At 36.7% G+C, this 22,018-nt stretch overlaps 1 protein-coding gene across 1 annotated transcript in view; it reads left to right on the top strand.

Moving 5' to 3' along the window:
• LOC149214987 (beta-galactosidase 3-like) overlaps positions 1-21,032 on the top strand; it is a 189,852-nt gene extending 168,820 nt beyond the window's left edge. The window contains exons 14-16 of the mRNA XM_089389578.1: positions 19,062-19,273; positions 19,644-19,989; positions 20,232-21,032. Coding sequence (XP_089245704.1) covers positions 19,062-19,273; positions 19,644-19,989; positions 20,232-20,342 — 669 coding nt within the window. The 3' untranslated portion in view covers positions 20,343-21,032. The remainder of the gene's footprint in view (positions 1-19,061; positions 19,274-19,643; positions 19,990-20,231) is intronic.
• Positions 21,033-22,018: the final 986 nt, after the last annotated feature.

Raw genomic sequence — 22,018 nt, forward strand, 5'->3', positions numbered from 1 at the left:
TACATATTTAAAAAAAAAAACATTACAATTAAATAACAAAGGTCCTAAAAAAAAATCGAACCTACGCTAACTATATATCACACTATCACTACGTATTATGTTAACAACTGACCGTAACCTAAACGCAATCCAAAAAAAAAGAATTTCCACTATGCGTAAGACATTAATATCTAACTCACGAAAATCGTAACCCCATTCTAATATACAAAATCGAACGCTCAGACGTCCATACGTCCATTTGCTGATGCTAATCGACAGGGAAACGGATCAAAATGGAGCAAAATATATATACTTATCTCGCTGTTTTGCAGGTACTCGACGGCAGCGCTGTCTTGCAGGTACTCGACGGCAGCAAGGGACCACAGTTTTCTTCCCAGCGGACAACTGATAACTGAAAAGCTTTGCCCAGAACTCAGGACGATGATACATGGATTACCCTTCAGCCTCCAATCCGAGATGCGTGAGGTATACTGAACGATAAGGGTAAATCGCTGGTCGTTTGGCCACTCCACCAAAATCACGCTTTCGCTGTCTCGTTCAAAACCATCCTTTCCGCGCGTGGGTAAATACACGTTGGGAGCTGCTACTTGACGGATCTGAGATTTCCTTTTCCACTGGCCCGCAGTTTTTGGTGAGGGAGTGCGAATTTCTAACAAAGAACTGTGCAGCAACTTATAGCGCAATTTGTGAAGGAATATCAAAGGGAGATCAATGCGTTAGCAGTTGTTTACTGCAGCTCAGTGACATTTGAAACAGATATGCAAAATGGAGGGGATAGCTGGGTAGAAAAAATGCCTGAAGCAACAAATGTAATGCTGGCTGCGTGGGAGGGAGGAAAAGCAGCAACGAGCTTATGGGAAACTATTTTGAAGTGGGAGAATACGCTGGGGTAGTGGGTTGAAGGAGAACTGGGTAAGGTTTTTAGTGAGAAGATTTGATACCAGGATAGAGAAATGACTGCGTGAATGGAAGTTTCTCAGTGTGCCGTGCTGCAACTTGAAGGATTCAGACCTACAGTCCAAAAAAAAAACTGATCAGAATTTTAAAATCTTTCCTGCTCCAAGTTCCCTGATAAAACCCTCAAAATTTCTTGCACCTGCAACCTGTAATGGAACATGCAACCAGAACCTGGAAACAATAAAAATAAATAAAACCCTAAAAAAAACCCAGCAAAAATTATTTACAGATTTGGCCCCTGTGATGCCAGATTTAACAAATAAGAGCAGAAATACTGTCAGAATATCGGAAAAACTTGAACTTCACTGTGAATCATAAAGAAAATCTCTTCATGTAAAACACGCAATAAAATTTAAAAGATTAACCCAGGGCACAATCAGCTGGGCTCTGCACAGAAAAGCCTGTGGGAGTCGGCTGGTTCAGCCTAGAACTTCCCCAAACGCCCACCTGTACCTTTTACCTAAAGATATCCTGCACACCTCAAGCAAACATCAGCAAAAGGGCACGAAATGCTGCTAGGTTTCAAGAAATAATGGAGATACCTGCCATTATTCCAGAAACCCTACAACATTCAAACCCTAGCACGTGAGCAAGATACCTGTACTCACAATGCTCTAAAAAAAAAAACCAGCTATTTTACTGCTGAAAACTGAAATATGCAGAAAAACGAAAATCTCACAGCGATTCCAGAGAGTAACACCAGCCAGTTTTGAACCCCAAAGTCTTTTTATTAATCAGAAAATCAGATTTACAAGAGAGCTTTCAGTACAGACTCACAGATCAGATCCATGAAATGATCCCCTAAGACCCTATATAAAGGAAATGATCCTAACGGCTAGTTCGAGTGATCCATGTAGAAATGATCTCGACCGCTGATGAGGATCAAGACATCTCTTGATCTCATCCGTCGATTTATTAACTTAAAATATTATTATTTTATTAGTTAGGGTTTTTGCTTGATTTTTTTTAATTTTTTATTATTTTTCATTATTTTATTATTTTTATTCATTTTTTAATCTTTTAATTCATTTTAAAATGGATCACTGAACTAAACCTTCGGAAACATCACCTAGGACCTAGGACTTAGGACTCATGAGGGGATTTAAAACATTTCTCGACCCTCAGGACACATTACATCATGACTTTTACAAAATTACATCTTAAGGGACAAACCCATTTAATACAGACCCTCACAAAACACCCAGCTCCGCGACACAACGATAATCTAGCAGATCAACACACTAGGATTCTCCTAAAGTTCAAATGACAAAATCAATCCCGGCTTTGGGGTCAGGTTTGAAGGAAAACTCTGCCGATCCGTGGATCGGTGAGACAAAAAACCTTCCGGGACGTAGATTATCATCAGAAAGTTAGGTCCACCTAGGCAAATTACATACATGACTTCATGTCTGCTAAGATTATTTACAACTTATACATGCAGACTGGGTTTACAACAAAAATGATCAAGCGCTGATGATGGCAGGATGGCACGGACATGCTGATCAGGTGCTGCTTCTTTCTGTCAAGAAAAGCGGGACGCACTGCATGGGTAGTTGACCAGTAGAGGTCAACAGTACCTTTGTAACAAATAACTGTTTAGTAATTGATGCGGTGCTGTTTTGTTATAGCACGTGAGATAATGTAAATAGACATTACATTGAATAGCCATGTAATAACACTTATATATTTATACAAGTATATTACAAGTCATCTCTTGTTAAAAATATTTGATCTCGGAATTAGTAAAGAGGGGTGTTTATGTTGAAGTATCTTGTTCTTCCAAGATGCATACTCATCTGGTAAGGGTCTTTGATGATAGTGTTACTATTTTCCTGGGTCAAGGAAATAAGATAACATGACCTTCATACGTGTACACAAAGTGTCACACTGTAAAAGGATTGATCCATCCTTGGTTGGATATTTTTGGCAGTGTTTGCTGATTTGATTCTCAAATCGACAAATTAAGCTTCTTTAATTACCACTCTAGGCAGTATTGAAAGACTTATTGAGACTGGTGACTTAGCTAATCAATGCAACTGCTCTTGTGATTAGGATAAGGATAATGTATCCTTGTAACTTCATGATCTTGATTCTAGGATACTCCCATTTCCTTTTAATTTGCATATTCAAACCTTCATCATATACCTGTGTTGTTGTCAGTTAGTAATGTTTCATCAGTAGTGACATTTTGATATTCAGTTTTGATCTATTATATAAATGTGTTTTTATCCATGAGTCAAGGTCCTTGACATTTTCCTCAGGATGAGACATAGGATGATAGGAAAATTCAATTAAATACCAATTATACCATGCAATAATCTAATTAATGAGTTGGGTTTCGTTTGCCAAGCAATTAGCAAGACCTTATTTCCCGACCTTGCAAGATTAAGCAAATGTGTTATATGGCTAGACTTATGGGTGAAATGCCAAGTATGAACCACATATATGGGACTACATAAGTGCAAGATTCTTTCCTGAATGCAAATGCATGCCTAGCTTGGACATTATCGGATTTCAGAATTATGACACTTTGACATGTGCAATCTTTGGTAGCTAGAAATTGCAATGTTACAGTACTTGATAACTTATTGGATTGTAATAATAAATCGAGTAGGATTATCAAAACAGCTTTAAGTTCAAAATAGCCTATGACTACAATCACCCTAATCAATAGCCTATCACTAAAATTTCAATCTTGAAATATTTAATCCAGTCAGCAAATCCCCTCTGGCTGCGCAGTGATACTTCAATACATTAGTGAAAGACATATCTATGCAGAATAATAATAATCACCCTTGTGTTTATTGCTCTTGTTCTTTCTAATTTTCCATATCATCTCAGCTTTTACATATTGAGTTTTGAGGAGTCATTCAAGTTCAATGCTTTCACCACCCCAACTTCAAGCATTGTGAAAACAATCAGATAGTAGTGACTTGTATTGAGTAGTGAGTACTAAATGTTTAAATAATTTCCTATTCAATCCCCTTCTTAATCTGAAATAAGAATTTAATCTCTCTACAAAACCAAAGTATTTTATAGTGGTAATCAACACATCTGTAAAAGTTTTCTTATTGAGAAGGGAATGCCGTTTATGTTTAACATAGTCATCATTAACAAGAAATATGAGGACAAAAATACTGTTATAAAGATAGTTCTCTGTCTGATACATCCTTCATGGACCTTATTACAAATTGAAAGTAGTTACAGTTAAGTTTCTTAAAGCTAAAGCTCATATCTGGTGGCCAATAATGGAATGTCACTCAACCCTTTTTTTAATTGCTCAGAATTTTTCATAATTGGCAAGTGCAAGGGTTGTGCATAATACTATAATGCATAGCTTGTTATCCTTACAAGCTTGAAACAACTACAAATGTTAATAGTGGATTCTGAATATATATATATATATATATATATATAGCTGTCCCCAACCCGCCATCCCTTGAAAAATTTGGGGGTATACTCTAGCCATTCCAGGGACATGTACTCCCATCCCTGTCATTCCCCATACCCAAAACCGGTGCAACATAGCTTTGCCCCTTTCTGTAATACATCCATCCTGATTCCCTTCGGCATTCTCTTCCCTAGTTATGGGAGTATACATAATCACAACTGTATATAGGATACAGTTTCTATATGTCGCTTATATCATTCGTGATGTTTTCACCTTAAGCTTAAAAAAATAATATACTTCATAATTGCTGCGACTTTGTGAGGTCACAAAGGTTAATAGTGGCAACACCTCTTCCTTCTGGGCATGGATTTTACCCTAGTACTGTCCCTAGAGCACGGGAGTACTGCAATTGAAGCCACGCAGATGGTTTTTCCCATCCAGTATATAGAAGCACCTGGCCAGCCCTCTCTGGAATACAGTGTAATGGATCCTCATGTTCTGATTGGTCAGGTGTTTTAGGTCTTTCTGAGGACACAGGTCAATTTGGAGACGCCCCAATACCTTTGGCATATGGTGTAACCATGGAAGCACAATCCATAGCTGGACTCCGACTAGTCAGATCATGCCTGGCAAGTGCTGCTTTCTGTTTTGCTGTTTAGCCCAAACCCAGAGAGATGCATATAACTGCATGTACATTTTGCTGACTCAACGAAATGACAGCACACCTGTACTGATTTTTCAAACGCTAATGTTTTTTTTTATGGAGGGCTTAGTTTACCCTGCAATGATATGGAGGGAGTGATATTTTACGGTTGTAGTAATTCCTCTCGTCAGACTTCTGATTCTTGGCTGCCTGCTGCCTTTATTATCTTTGTGGTTCGTGCATTTCTTCTCTTATATTTCAGCTTGGTTGCAGAGTATGAGTGTTTGACAAGCTTGGATTGTGCAATCCATAGGGCACAGGAGGCTGCATTCACACTCTCGTCTTATCTATTTATTTTGTTATTTTGTTGATTGTAACAGTTCAGTCTGGACTCTCTTTCAACTTTATGTCATTGTCAAGTTAGGTTCTCCATTAATTGTTTTAATACACTTTTTTGATGGGTTTCCTCCTAACAGACTTAAACACTGATTGTTCTCTAAAGACTAATAGTTATCTCAATGCTGTTTTCTTCTCGTTTCTTTCCATTTTAAGCACTTATCAGCTACCAGCCAGGAAAATTTTGGTGTCCTGGAGGGATGAAGGACTAGGTTGACTTCCTCCTGCACAAAGGAAACAGTTGTAAAGAATAAGACTCTGATACCAATTTTTATAACCTGGCATAATAACTGTACCTTTTTTTTCATGAAATGCATATTCCAGGGAAAAACACAGGCACTTCCCCTCATTCAAAAGATTCTGTAGGGCTTAATGCATATACAACAACATGGCGATCCAGGGCTAATACATCACTTGTTGGAATTGATCTTGGGTGGGGAGGATAATAATCCTTTATCACCCAGGTTAGACCCAATTGACATCGTAATAACTGTACTTGCAAAAATTGTACAAGATATATTTATAATAAATGTATAATAGTTGATAATGTTATGTTTTACAATAACATATCACAATTTATGTTTATATCGTACTTACACAAATTGTACAAGATATATTTATAATAAATGTATAATAGTTGATAATGTTATGTTTTACAATAACATGTCACATTTTATGTTTATATCTTTTGTATATAGTTGACATATAATTATATTTAACCAGCTTAGATCTATCTTAACTCCAGATCTACCAAGTGCCGAGAAGGATCAAATCTCCATTCACTCTAAAAGAGGTCTACACCTCAAAAGATTTGATCCTTCTCGGTGCTTGGTAGAGCCAGAGTTAAGATGGATCTAGGCTGGTTTCATATATATATATATATATATATATTTCCTCTTACATAAGAATACCATTAGCAAAACCATTGGTTGTCAAAATCAGGAGCCCAAAAACTGCCAATGGTAAATTAACTATTTTACCTCAATTTTATTTTAGTTATTATTTTTTTTATTTTTATTTTTGTTTTTATATAGTTTGACCAAGTCAAAATGTTTACATAATAGAACAGGACAGGACATGACATTACAACTCTTCCACACTGGGTTGGAGAGCACCTTTCGGTGCAATCAATATCTTATTTATTATTGATGTTATTTAATATTTATATATGTAGTATTATCTTATTAGGTATATTACACTGTAAATCAATGATACTAGAAAATCCCGAACAATTGTCTAAACTGAATAATGTAGCTTTAATCGTAATGAAACATTCCTTAGCTGCTCCATAACTTAAGGTAACAGGAACATAAATCTGATGTTTTTGCAGCCAGAAATCAGATGGGCATGGAATCTCATACAATGGTGAATAAAAGAGATAAGCATTGAAAATTGATCATAGATACTTAAATGTTCTAGCCTTACTCGAGCACAAACGAGAAAAAGACAAGGATGGCTAGTATGAGTGTATGCCTACTCAAAAAGTAAGAGGAAGGTGATGACTAAGTCATGCGTTGTCTGCACAACCGGTGGATCCCCACCATTAGCGACAGTTGCATATCCAGCTGAAACCTCCCAGTGGAAATCGTCTTGCAAAGTTCAGTGCCAAATATTTGTAACCCATCCAACACACAAGTAGATTAGTGGCATAGGAATTAACTGCATTACCATATAGTCATGGATACCTGATAGCAATCCTAGAGCCCATCACAACACAAGAGTAAGAAAGTTGGAATATGCACAAAAGACACATCTTAATGTTTGAAAACACTCTAGAAGTTCATTGTAGCTCTAATGCCTTTGTCCGATCTTAAGCTCTAACACAAGCTATCCTAGGGTGAGGTAAAGGATCAGTGTAGATCAATCGGGGAAAGTTTGAACTATGAGTTAGTGCTCTTGCTGTCACTTTTATCCAACAGAATGTCCTTTAAACAATTTTGGTGGGGTAGGATATTTTTAGGAATTTCAAGTGAAGTCGATATCCTGAATAGGAAAAGAAATTATAGTTTTAGATGTTGAAGCAGGATCAAGAAAGGTCAAAAGTAGGATTTATTATATCGAGGCATAGGAAAATACAAGGAAAGCATCTTCAAGACTTCGAAATTGAAGATGACAATTTGTAGCGTAGGGGGTTGTGAACCCTGACATTGCATGCGATGTGTAAGATCTTGTATCAAGTCCATGATAGTTGAATTTCAAGTTATATTGACATACATAAATGATAAAACATATATACACGAAACAAAATATTTTACAGAATCTCTACATTATATTAGAGGTTGTATATATTTCTCAAACAATTGATGAAGGTAATGCAAATTGTGCTCTGCATCATATAGGCAGGACTTCGATCTTGGTTATGCATAAAAACTTGGAATAATGGAGAAATGTAGAATTCTCCAGATTATTCCATTATTAGAGATTTGTTGTGATCTATTGTGATCAGTTAGATTGGATCCTATTCTTAAGGAATCTGTTCAATTCCTTAACAGATTTCCAATCTTATTTATGTATGAATAATTTGGTGAATGATAGAAATTGCTTGTGAGCAGGCACTCTCAGGTTGAGCCAGCCTCACCTGAGAACTTACCATTTATGTAATAGTTTCTCCATCATTAATTTTAAATTGGTATCAGAGCACAGGAGTTGAGATTGGGTTGTGAACCCTGACATTGCATGCGATGTGTAAGATCTTGTATCAAGTCCATGATAGTTGTATTTCAAGTTATATTGACATACATAAATGATAAAACATATATACACGAAATAAAATGCTTTACAGAAGCTCTACCTTATATTAGAGGTTGTATATATTTCTCAAACAATCAATGAAGGTAATGCAAATTGTGCTCTGCATCATATAGGCAGGACTTCAACCTTGGTTATGCATAAAAACTTGGAATAATAAAGAAATGTAGAATTCTCCAGATTATTCCATTTGTTGTGATCTATTTTGATCAGTTAGATTGGATCCGAATCTGTTCAATTCCTTAACAGATTTCCAATCTTATTTATGTATGAATAATTTGGTGAATGATAGAAGTTGTTTGTGAGCAGGCACTCTCAGGTTGAGCCAGCCTCACCTGAGAGCTTACCATTTATGTAATAGTTTCTCCATCGTTAATTTTAAATTGGTATCAGAGCACAGGAGTTGAGATTGGGTTGTGGTCTAATCTATTGAGTGTTTAAGTGTTGTTGGGAGTGGTGCATAGGCTTGGTTGATTGTTGTTCTGCAGTGTGTGGAGAGCTGATTTATCAACAGGAAAGTCGATCGCTGTGTGAAGATCGTGGTCTGTGTAGTGTCCAACGAAGTCGAGATCGTGTGGACTGTAACTAAGCATGTGAGACTGTCATCCTTCTTTGTGTTTACCGTGCCTGCTTAGCGGAACCGTGTTGCATCTGGAGAGTTGAGAACTGTTACAGTAGAGACAGGATCTACATTGTGCGGTATTGAGGCTCAAGATAAAAAGAAGTCGTTGAGGAGTTGTCTGTGGAGAAGTGAACGCATCCACTGTGAAGGGTAGGAGCCGCTTCCAATCAGAGTTAAGGGTAACAGTGTGGCCTGACGCCATGTTTGGTGCATGCTGTAGGGTGTCTACCTCTGTGTCCACATTGGAGATGGCATGTGCTGACTATGTCTGCGGTGTATGGACCTGTTTGACTGAGGAGTTCGATGTGACAGAGCTTTGGAAAGTTAGCATGTAATCCTCCTCATTCCAAGATAGGATCGAAGTGAAGCTCTTTGGAATGTGCGCGCTGCCAAGGGCCATTCGATAAGGGAGGATCCGCCTTCTTTTCGGCAGCAGTGAAGTTTGTTGGTGCGGTAGACCTCTGAGGAGAATTGAATCAGGTGTGGCAGAACTCTGAGGAGAATTGAACCAATACCTTTAGTCATCTGAAGCGAGATTATTTGTAACTAACTCCAAGCGACGAAGAAGTTATCTGTAAATCTTTCTTGATTAATTATGAACAATTCAAATTAACAGCCCAAAGATCATCAATACCGAATATTTCACAAACAAAACTTAATATGATCTATTGTTTAAGATGACATACCTTGATTAACAACAGAAGATGTAATGGTTGCCATCTACTTTCTGCTGACTCCTACTCTTCTTCTCAGAATTCGGTTTCTCTTTCTAGCCCTGTTTCTTTATGCACTTCTTGATGGAGAAGAATGCGACTCTTGGCAGGGGGAGAGAGGACCCAATCCTTTTTATATTATTTAACACTAAATCTGGTACGTCCATCATATACCAATTCAACGCTTTAATGCTTTAATGCTTTAATGCTTTTAACGCTTTTAACGCTTTAATGCTTTAATCGGGTCACATTAAGATTTAGAAACTGCAGATTTCTAACATTCTCCCACTTGACCCGACTATTCATAATATTAAGTGTTGAACATCATACTATGATAAATTGCTGAGAGTTATGGCGGTTGTGCACTATTAATTCAATGCATTTCCTTCCATATACTACAATACCAGCAAACCATCAATTCATACTCATAATTTATATAAAACAGCATAATGGTCCACATAATGTCTTATATCATAATGATTAAACATAATATCTTTATAAGACTCTTTCTTGTTTAAAATTACATAAAATACGTACTACTATATTAAAACAAGAGACACATAATTGTATATCAGAAACACATGAAAGAGCTCAGAATGTCACACATCAATTATTATCAATACAACCAAGACCCATTCTTTGAACATGTTCCTTAAATTGTCTTGGTTGTAACCCTTTCGTCAAAGGGTCTGCAATCATAAGTTCTGTCCTGATGTGCATGATTGACACTCTTTGTTTCTGAACCTCATCTTTCACAACAAGATACTTCAGATCTATGTGTTTGGCACCTTTAGAGTACTTGTCGTTCTTTGAGAAAAATACTGCTGCAGAGTTATCACAATAAATTTTCAGCGGCTTTCTAATGGTGTCGACAACCGCAAGTCCTGAAATAAAGTTCCGCAACCATAATGCATGAATTGTGGCTTCAAAACATGCCACGAATTCTGCCTCCATAGTGGATGAAGCAACGATAGTCTGTTTCGCGCTTTTCCATGATATGGCACCTTGAGCAAACATAAACAGGTAACCAAAAGTCGATTTTCTAGTATCGATGCATCCAGCAAAATCTGAATCACTATATCCGATCACCTCCGATTCATTGGATCTTCTATACATGAGCATGTAATCTTTCGTGCCTTGTAAGTACCTCAAAACTTTCTTTGCAGCTTGCCAATGTTCCCTTCCTGGATTACTTTGATACCTCCCTAACATACCGACCGCAAAGCTGATATCCGGTCTAGTACAGGTTTGAGCATACATCAGGCTACCAACAACAGATGCATATGGAATTGATTCCATTTCCTTTCGTTCAACATCATTCTTAGGACATTGCATGAGATTGAATTTATCACCTTTCTGTACAGGAACTGTTCCAGGTGAACACTTACTCATTCCAAATCTCTCTAGAATCCTTTCGACATATCCTTTCTGAGACAATCCCAATATTCCTTGTGATCGATCACGGAATATTTCTATTCCAATCACATAGGATGCCTCTCCCATATCTTTCATTTCAAAGTTCGTTGAGAGAAATTCCTTAGTCTCATGCAATATACTTAAATTATTTGCAGCAAGCAAGATGTCATCAACATAAAGGACCAGATAAATAAACTTGCTCCCACTGATCTTTTGGTATATACAGTGATCAACCGTATTTTCCTTAAAACCAAAGGATGTAATAATGGTATTGAACTTAATATACCATTGCCGGGATGCTTGTTTAAGCCCATATATTGACTTCTTAAGTTTACACACCAATTGTTCTTTACCTTCTACAGAAAAACCCTCAGGTTGATCCATATAAACATCCTCATCAAGATCTCCATTCAGAAAGGTTGTTTTCACATCCATTTGATGCAACTCCAAATCATAATGAGCTACTAATGCCATTATCATTCTTAGTGAGTCCTTTTTCGAAACAGGAGAAAATGTCTCCTTGTAATCAACACCATCTTTCTGAGTGTAACCCTTAGCAACAAGTCTAGCTTTATACCGTTCGATATTACCACTAGAGTCATGTTTGGTTTTAAAAACCCATTTGCATCCGACTCTTTTACAGCCATGTGGTAACTCAACGAGATCCCAAACTTCATTCTGTTGCATGGATTTCAGTTCTTCTTTCATGGCATTAATCCATTCCTTTGACTCTTTACTTTCTACAGCATGTGAAAACGAAACTGGATCCTTATTGATTCCAATATCATAATCTGATTCTTGCATATAAACCACATAATCATCAGAAATAGCTGACCTACGATTTCTTTGAGGTCTTCTTAATGCTACTTGTTGTGGTTCATGCATATCAGCATTATGTAAGTCATTTCCTTCAGGAAGTACTTCTTCATTTATATGTTGTTCATTATCATCATGCTGTTCTACAACAGCTGGAACAACATTTGGAGTAATAGTAGATGGAGGAACTATTCTAGGCAATGTAACATTTACCCTTGTTTCCTTTATTTCTACTATTTCTCTTCGAGTACTCCCACTGACTTCACCATTCTCAATGAATCTTGCATTACCAGTTTCTACAATTCTTGGACTATGATTAGGACAGTAAAACACGTACCCTTTAGATTTCTCAGGGTAACCTAAAAAATACCCACTGATCGTTCGAGAATCTAATTTCTTTTCATGTGGATTATAAATTCTCGCTTCCGCTGGACAACCCCAAACATGCAGGTGTCTTAAGCTAGGTTTCCTGTTAGTCCATAACTCAAAAGGAGTCTTTTGAACAGCTTTACTAGGAACCCTATTCAACAAATAATTAGCGGTTTTGAGAGCATACGACCACAAATTCTTAGGTAGTGTAGAATCTAACATCATACTCCTAATCATATCTATTAACGTCCTATTGCGCCTTTCTGCTACACCATTTTGCTGTGGTGTACCTGGAATTGTGTATTGCGCACATATGCCATGACTTTCGAGGAATTTTGCAAATGGACCTGGACACTGACCTGACTCATTATATTTACCATAATATTCACCACCTCTATCAGACCTTATGATTTTCACCTTTTTATCTAATTGCCTCTCAACTTCCTTTACAAACGTCTCAAGGACATTCACAGATTGAGATTTTTCATGAAGCAAATAGACATAACCATAACGGGAAAAATCGTCAATAAAAGTGATGAAATACTTTTCTCCATTAAACGCTGGAGTGTCCATAGGTCCGCAAATATCAGTGTGTATTATTTCAAGAAGCTGGCTGCTTCTAGTGGCTCCTTTCTTATTATGTTTGGTTTGTTTACCTTTAATACAATCCACACATAATTCTAGATCACTAAAGTCCAAATTTGACAAAATTTCATTACTTACTAATCTCATCGTTCTTTCTTTGGATATATGACCTAGTCTTTTATGCCACAAGAAAGCAGAATTTTCATTCACCATGCTACGTTTACATCCAACATTATTTACTACATTCAACAAGGAATTCGCATAAGTGTCATTCAGTTTCAATTTATATAAACCACCAATTAGAATACCAGAACCAACATTATCAGTATTCTTATATAAATCAAAACAGCCAGATCCAATCATACATCTAAAACCAGAATTATCCAACTTACTTACGGAAATAAGGTTTCTAGATAATGAAGGTACATAAAGGGTACTGTATAAGTCTAATACATATCCACTTTCTAGAATTAGACGATAAGTCCCAATGCCTTCAATTGAAGATTTCATTCCGTTTCCCATAAAGAGAAAACGATCTTCATTTGGATTTATGGTTCGGATCATAAGAAATCCCTGCATATTATTGGAAACATGAGTTGTAGCACCAGTATCAAGCCACCATGTATTAATGGGAACTTCAACTAAATTTGATTCAAAACATACGAAAGATAGATAATTACCTTTCTTTTCGAACCAAGCTTTCCTTTTCGGACAGTCACTTTGATAATGTCCTTTCTTTTTACAGAAATGACATTGAACATCCTTTAGTTCCTTCTTTTCCTTATCCTGCCCATTCTTAGCAGGTGCCTTTTTCTTCTTGAAATGACTTGATTTTCCTTTCTTTTCTTTACCAGCTTTATTACTCACAAAACTTACTGAGTGATTCACTTGATTTTTCAAACGTCCTTCTTCCTGAACAAGTCTACTGGCCAATTCATTAACATTCCACTTATCCTTTATAGTGTTATAGTTAATCTGAAAAGGTCCATATTCAGAAGGTAGCGAGTTCAGGATGAACTGGACAAGAAAAGAATTCTCTACTGTAAGTCCCAGGGAGTTTAACCTTGCTGCAAGATTAGTCATCTCTATAATGTGCTCTTGCATAGTTCGCAACCCATCAAACTTCATGGTCGTGAGTTCTGCCATAAGAGTACCAGCGAGTGACTTATCAGCTGAACGAAAACGCTCTTCCACAGACTGCATATATTCCTTAGCACTTTCTGTTTGTGGAATTGTTGACTTGATGTTGTTAGCAACAGTCATCTTAATAAACATAAGGCTCAATCTGTTACTGCGTTCCCATGCTTTATGGTGTGATTTTTCTGCCTCAGTACTATCTTTTGTAAGAGCAGCAGGTTTATCCTCAAGGAGTGCCAAGTCAAGATCCTGAACACCTAAATGGAAATTGACTTGTTCTCTCCATTCAGAAAAATTAACACCAGTGAACAATGTAACAGATGAAGCATGTGTATTCATGGGAACTCCTGCAAATTAAAAAAAAAAATGAAATAACTGTAAGCTCATAACTAACGCGATTCAGATGTAGACATAATAGTATAATATAGCACTCCTTTGGGTAGATACTATCTTATACTTAACATAATTAAATACCAAAACATAAGTAGGTAATAAATATATTCAATTAAATAGAACTGACATCTTTGGATGATCAATATTTATTTAATCAAAATATCTATTAAACCTCATCATGTCAACTAGTTATAGAACAAGACTTTCCTTTGGGTAAGCTCTCAGGTTCTATCATTAGTGACGCCAGTGTTAATTGGTATTATTATAACTGGCAATTTCTATCAATAATCATTATGTCACTTATGCACTAAATGATTATTCTGATTTTGACCACTTTGGTGATTAACAAAATCATAAATCTCATGTGCATAAATGATTTATAACACATACTTTATGCAAAACAATTTCAATCCCACGAAGTAAAAATTCTGGTCGATTATAGGCCCCAACAAACCCAATGCAAAAATCTGGCAGAATATGGGAAAAGTGAGTTTCGCTCGCACTTTCCTTTCAATGAGGAAGGCGAAAGGAGCAAGCACAACCGTAGTGGCGGCATTCCGGTATACTACAAGCACAAAGTGATTCATCCCTCTATTAAAAGAGACTTTCGAGATAATATTCATGCCCGCATATCCAAACTAAATTGATCGCAATAGGTTGCGAATACGTGGAGAATTATGAATCGAATTATGAATCAAAATTCCACCGGAAAAATTCCTGAGCTCTACATTTCACCAACGAATCGGATATGGGCAATCGCCGGTATCATATTCGTTATTATATTTTATCACGAAATGACAGAAATATTTTACTCAGTAATAAAGCAGTGGATGGTGGATCAATTAAAGCAGATACACGAAGAAAGCAAATCACTTGATCAGAAAATTGTGGGCATGCGAAGGATTTGATTAACATCATGAGTAAAGCACAGAACAGATCAATTGCAATCATAGGAAATATTCAGTTATTGATTGGTGGCTCTGATACCAAATGTAAATCTTTCTTGATTAATTATGAACAATTCAAATTAACAGCCCAAAGATCATCAATACCGAATATTTCACAAACAAAATTAATATGATCTATTGTTTAAGATGACATACCTTGATTAACAACGGAAGATGTAATGGCTGCCATCTACTTTCTGCTGACTCCTACTCTTCTTCTCAGAATTCGGTTTCTCTTTCTAGCCCTGTTTCTTTATGCGCTTCTTGATGGAGAAGAATGCGACTCTTGGCAGGGGGAGAGAGGACCCAATCCTTTTTATATTATTTAACACTAAATCTGGTACGTCCATCATATACCAATTCAACGCTTTAATGCTTTAATGCTTTAATGCTTTTAACGCTTTTAACGCTTTAATGCTTTAATCGGGTCACATTAAGATTTAGAAACTGCAGATTTCTAACATTATCAGCGTACATAACAGCTTGGTGAAATGCGAGACTGCCAGTTCAACTCTGTCATCAGAGCCAAGGCGTTTATTGGGCTCGTTAAAAGTGCTGCGACTGTGTGGAGCTACTTGTGTGATCGTTGCCTATGTGGAGCCGACTGGATCTCTGGACTACTAGTGGTGATCGTGGTGCGGTGCAAGTCTTTACCGCTGAATTTGTGACTCAGATTTTTGTGAGAGTCGATTATTGTTGTGCGTTTGAAGCACAAAGGAAGCTACTCTACGACATTCTTTATTGATTTGATTGGCGTTCATCGACGTGTTGAGTCGACCGAAACTAGATGGTAATTAGCAGTGTACCGAGAGCGAAGTCATGGTGCATATGCAGTGACAGGTTCTGAACCTTCACAGGCGGCAAGTGGTTAAGTTTGATTTGTGGAGCGGTCAGGGATTCTGCGGTCGAGAACAATTCTCGTAGTGCAGATGTGTTGGCATTGCACTGCTCTGAGATTATACTGCATGTGAGAACAACGATTTTGTTGCTGTGGAACAAGCCCAGCGTAATCTTTGGAAATTAGTGTGTTTATAGTGTCGAGATAGGTCTGTTCGTAGCTAGGAAGAGGTGTGAGATCTGTCATTGCACAACGACGAGAAGGTTGAGGCACTGAGATTCGTCACGACATATAGGGCGTTATAAGTTTGTGATTTTCGTGAGATTGCGAAGCAGCTGTGGAGTCTGTGGTGAGTAAGATTAAGACAAGAAGTGGCTGTTGCGTGTAGCTGGTCAACGAGAAGTGGGATAGTGGATCTGCTGCTGTGTGTATTTAGTCAAGCAGATTTTCGGCCTGTCACCACAACAAGCATTGTGGCCGATCTCAATTGCCGTTGCATGGATTTGAGCTCACACCAAAAGATTGGGAGAAAGTCGAGCGCTGGTGAGCTGCTGGGATCCGATCTGCTAGTTTAGAGCGCAATTCATGAGCGAAGGAGAACTCACTGTGCGGTGAGCATGGATCGAGTGAGTGAGAGCGTGGAGGCCTGGTGCAGACGAGGCTGAGGAGAAACTTTTGCTGCTGATTTTTTGCTGCAGGAGGCTTGTTTTCTATTTGGAATTTGCTGGAGGCTTGATTTCAAAACTGCGTGGGTGGTCTCTGGCGGTAGTCTTAACCTGGTGTGGCAGAAGTTGACCTGTTGACAGAAGTGCCTGCAGTGGGCAAAGAATCGTGGTGTGCCACATTGATTGAGTGGAGCTATTGTTTTTGTTGCTAAACAGAGTTTTGATTCCAGTGATCGAGTTTTGACATTGCAGAGGAGCCAACTAGTGGTGAGTATGTCAAGTCCAGCTTGATGATTGTTTCAGCTATTGATCTGGTGTATTGGTGAAGGGAGTTCCTAAGTGAATTTGCCGTCATTTGCTGGCTGGCGTGAAAAACATTGTAGAAAATAGGAGGAGCATGCGTTGCAGTCATGGGTCGGAAAAGGAAAATCAAACAATTCCGAAGAGAATTTAAACAGTTTAGGAGAAAGTATCATGGGGCTGAGGTGGAATATGAAACGCTAAATATTGATTTGAATCAGCCCGAAATGAAATGCATTTAGAAAACAAATGAGATTGCAGAGGAAAAAGTTGTGGATGACTCAGCTGCAACGGATGAATTTGCAATTACATTTTATAATGGATATCTATTTTATGAAAATGAATTGCAAGTTATCTCCGAAAAGAAAATGATTGATAAATTGTTGTTTGCTTTTGATGATCAAGTGGAAGAACATGAAGAAGAAATTGTAGTCGCAGTTAAAGGAAGAAACAAGTTTGAAGATGTCAAGCTTGATTATGATGCAGAGATAAAGCTAATTGAAGGATGGCTTGAGAAATCTTTTGAACATATTGATGTAGGTTTGAAAGCAGCAACTGGCATGGTGAAGAATCTTGAAACTGAAGAATCCATGAATGAGCAGGATGACAAGAATCAGTGTGGTTCTCTTTATGAATCTAACATTGTTTTTAAGTGTTAAGATATTGGCAACCAAGAAGAAGCAATTGCAGTTATTAAGGACAAGTATAAGTCCCAAGAACCTGCAGCAATTTTGAATACAAAGAATGTCACCCTACAATCAAGATCAAGAAAGAGGAGATTAAGAGCTCAAGTGTTCCATCTTTGGCGCAAAAAAAGTAAAAGAGAGGAGAAGCTCCACCACTATCTTATGGCCAGAAAGGTGAAAATGAAAGTTCACCAGCGAATGAACAAACATGGACCCTTTAACAAGAAGGCAAAAATGAAAGCTCAGTTATCAAGTTTTTTTATATATCGTTGTAAGCCTAGCTGACACTGAGACCAGCAGGCGTATGTTATTCATATTATGCTTTGATCCATTTCTCCATTAAGAGGGGAACTTGGAATAATGGGGAAATGTAGAGTTCTCCAGATTATTCCATTATTATAGATTTGTTGTGATCTGTTAGATTGGATCCTATTCTTAAGGAATCTGTTCAATTCCTCAATAGATTTCCAATCTTATTTATGTACATTGATTTGGTGAATGATAGAAGTTGCCTGTGAGCAGGCACTCTCAGGGTGAGCCAGCCTAACCTGAGTGCTGACCATTTCTGTAATAGTTTCTCTGTCATTAATTTTAAATTAAAATGCATTAGAGTAGGAATTTTATCAGAGAAAAACGACAGAAAAATATTTTTCATTGGGAAATACAGTGATCCTTGTTTTTAAACCGTTGCTTCTGCTGCATTAATAACAGATATTTCTAAAATTATTGAATGCTGGGATTATGGTAAGTGATCTTCCAAGTAGTGAGAGTGAAATTTGGCTTTGTATGTTGAAACTAACTGATAATATACCTGATGCTAGTGTTGTAGTTTCATGCCAGGCCCTAGGTCATGCTTTAGGATAGTTTAAGTCTCCATTAGTCTTTTGCTCACTGTTATATTATGGCATTATTTTTCCAGTTAAAAGCTTTGCTTCACTTTGACTCCGTTGTGGATAATATATACTTTGATTATTGGTAAACTGTCTCATAAGATTGTTTGTTCTTTGAAACATGGTCAACATTTCTATCTTTTCATCTGTTGCTACTGTTCCTTAATTCATGTAGGATTTATTTAATGCAGTAAACACTATTTTCATTGAAAACATATTGCATGAAAAACAGCCATCTAGTGGGAGTTCATTTCAATATTGAAAACAGATTGCACGAAAAGCAGCCATCTAGTGGGAGTTCATTTCAATATTTTAAATAGACAATGTTTTTCTTTCTGGGCCGTGTCACATGATCAATTGAAATACCATATTGCAACTTTATAATAAAATTGTTTCCATGTGTGAACTGCCTTTGTAAGCTCTTTCTTGTACCATAGCATTGAAGAAAGAGAAGTACACCGTACGATGGAATGAATTCATAAATGAGGCTAAGGCATTACCATGATTTTAGTGTGCATTCCGTTCTGATTCAATTACTTATCTTTGCAGGCAAGAATAAATGCCCCCCCTGGAAATGATCCTGTAGCATTGGATATGTTAAGTATGGGAAAAGGTCAAGCTTGGATAAATGGTCGGATGATTGGAAGATACTGGCCTTTAGCTAGCTCCCCTTTTGCTGGCTGCCCAAGTGAATGTAACTATAGAGGAAAATTCCTTCCGAACAAATGCAGTACAGATTGTGGAAAGCCTACGCAGAGATGGTAAGTAATTTTGATCAACTTCAGCTTCTCAATGTTTTGTTTTATTGATATCTCAATTAACAATATGTTTTTCCATTTTTTCCACCAACGGTCTCATGTATTGTAAATAAAGAAAACTATATATATATATATATATATATATATATATATAGATATATATATAAACTCACTTAGAAACTTGACGCGATCTGTGAGATGTTGACTGAAAAGGTAATGAAATGTCATTTAAACCTCTATATTTGGATATACCCCTGTTGGAATTTTGAATCACTTTCATTACAGCAAGTTATGTTTTTCTTTTGTTTTATTATGTGCTTACTGTTGCTAATTTGGGACTACCAATCTGATTCTAACAATAAAACACTTACAGGTATCATGTGCCAAGGTCTTGGTTAAAGCCCACAGACAATTTACTTGTGATATTTGATGATAAGGGCGGCGATCCTACTAAAATCAGATTTGTTACAAGAAAAGTAACTAGTGTTTGCGGGATCATTTCGGAGGAACATCCTTCGCCTGTTAAGCATTGGCAGAAAACAGGCACGGAGAGTGTAGAGCTAGAAAATACGGGCAAACCAAGTCTTCATCTTCAGTGTCCAGAGGGACGTCAAATTTCATCTATAAAGTTTGCAAGCTTTGGCTCTCCTCAAGGATCATGTGGAGCTTTCCAAAAGGGTAGTTGTCATGGAATTCAGTCTTCATCTGTAGTAGAAAAGGTAACTTCTAACTTCATTTGCTTATTATAGAACATTACTCGTTAGGGTTTAAAGTTTGTGCTCATAATAAATATGCTTACAAAATTTATTTTCTATTTTATCAAATTCAAGTTGATGCCTCTTTCATTTTGATCTGGTGAAGGTCGGGGCTCTAACAGGCACCCGTGCTCTTGTCATGGCTTTGGAGGTCCACACAGCTCACTTGTGATTTTTGATGAATTTGTGATGCTGGGTTGTTTCAGGAATGCGTTGGACAGAAATTTTGCTATATAATGCTTTCAGTAGAGAAATTTGGAGAAGACCCATGCCCCGGTACATCCAAGAGTTTAGCAGTGGAAGCTCTCTGCAGTTGATACAATTTTTTTTTCCTCAATCTAATCAATGGGGAACTTCAGTAGAGTGTAATTTTCCTCAGTTGAAGCTCTCTACAGTTGATATAATTTTTTTTCCCTCAATCCAATCAATGAGAACCTTAAGTAGAGTGCAATTTTCCAATTCAGCTGATTGAATAATTCATCAATCCTTCTCCTATTGCAATGTGAACTAAATTATTGACCCCATGATCAAATTGATCACCTCAATTTTCGTCCTAATCCTCTGCTATCAATGCATCCTTATATTGTAGGAATGCTAATGCTCCTAATCTTGTTTGTTTGAGCTTGCTTTCCAAAAATGAAGTCAAAGAAAGAATATCTAATTTTTATCTTTTTCAACGCCAAAGTGTGGTAGCAATGCGATCTAACTATATATATTAAGACCAAAGTTCAAATCTCATTGAGTACACTGACCTGCTGTAGTGGATGCTAAAGGGGCAGATTGCCCAATCCTGTCTTGGCAGCACGTGAGTCTGCTTTTGCTAAAATCATAAGATCTTACTTAGTATATCTGACTTGCAGTTGGTTGGATGTAATTCCGGTGTTATAAAGGCAGCTACAATGATTGATCCTAAGTTTGCTATAGATTAGGCCTGACAGTTACGGATTCACCATGTGGTTAAAAAAAATTAAGTGAAATAAAAATATCTAATTTTTTCTTTTTTCAAACACCAAGGGTTAAGAAAAGCTTTCAAGGGTAGCAATGCCATCTAACTATATATATTAATTACATAATTGACGTCAGTAAAAAAAAGGGCACAGAATTGATATCTTATTTTGAAGATCTCGAACATGACAATGTTGTCAAACAAGCAGCTGTTGGAACAGTTTAGATGCATTACGTCAATGGCATTCTCAATCATCGAAAGCTTGTACAGGCCAGCCTGACTGCCATTAAAATTTCGCGCCCCCAAACATACTCGTTTACATGGAACCGAGTATGTTGTTACTGAAGTAGTCCGAGACTCCGAGGGCATAAATAAATGGCAACTTTATTAAAAACAAAACAAAGATATTGGAGTGCAAGAATCATAACCAAAACCCACATTGCAAGAATCATAATCAAAATGCAAATTGATCATTACTTTCCTAAAAATGGTAAAATGAGAAAAGATAAATAGGGTTATTTTAAATTGGGTGAAGGAATTAAATGGTAAAATTAATGAGAAAAGATCAATGTTTTTATGAGTTGTGAGTTAATATTAAAAAACAGTTTATGGTTATTTTAAATTGGGTGAAAGAATTAAATCATTTGATGTGTAAATATTTTTCCAAATTTTACATATAAAAAAGACTCGTATATCTAGAAATTTGATTCTCTAGAAGCTTAATAGATCCATATTTAAGGCTAAATTATTTAAAATATTGGATTTTTTTTTTTACATTTAAATCATTTTTCATTTACTTCTATTTTCTTATAATGAATTACAATTTGCAAATTGTTATATTTTCTTATAATGAATTACAATTTGCAAATTGTTCTATTTTCTTATAATGAATTACGATTTACAAATTTAAATAGTTTGAGGGCAATTAAATTATACACCCATATTATGCACTCATATTTCTAATAATGATCTAAATATAATTCATTATGAAATCATTAAGCTAAAATTAATTTTTTATATATCTTAAATACTTATTATTTTTAGTTC

Source organism: Pinus tabuliformis, chromosome 1_1 (assembly GCF_031772625.1).
Source record: "Pinus tabuliformis cultivar Carrire ecotype Pingquan chromosome 1_1, CPIR1, whole genome shotgun sequence".
Taxonomy (NCBI): domain Eukaryota; kingdom Viridiplantae; phylum Streptophyta; class Pinopsida; order Pinales; family Pinaceae; genus Pinus; species Pinus tabuliformis.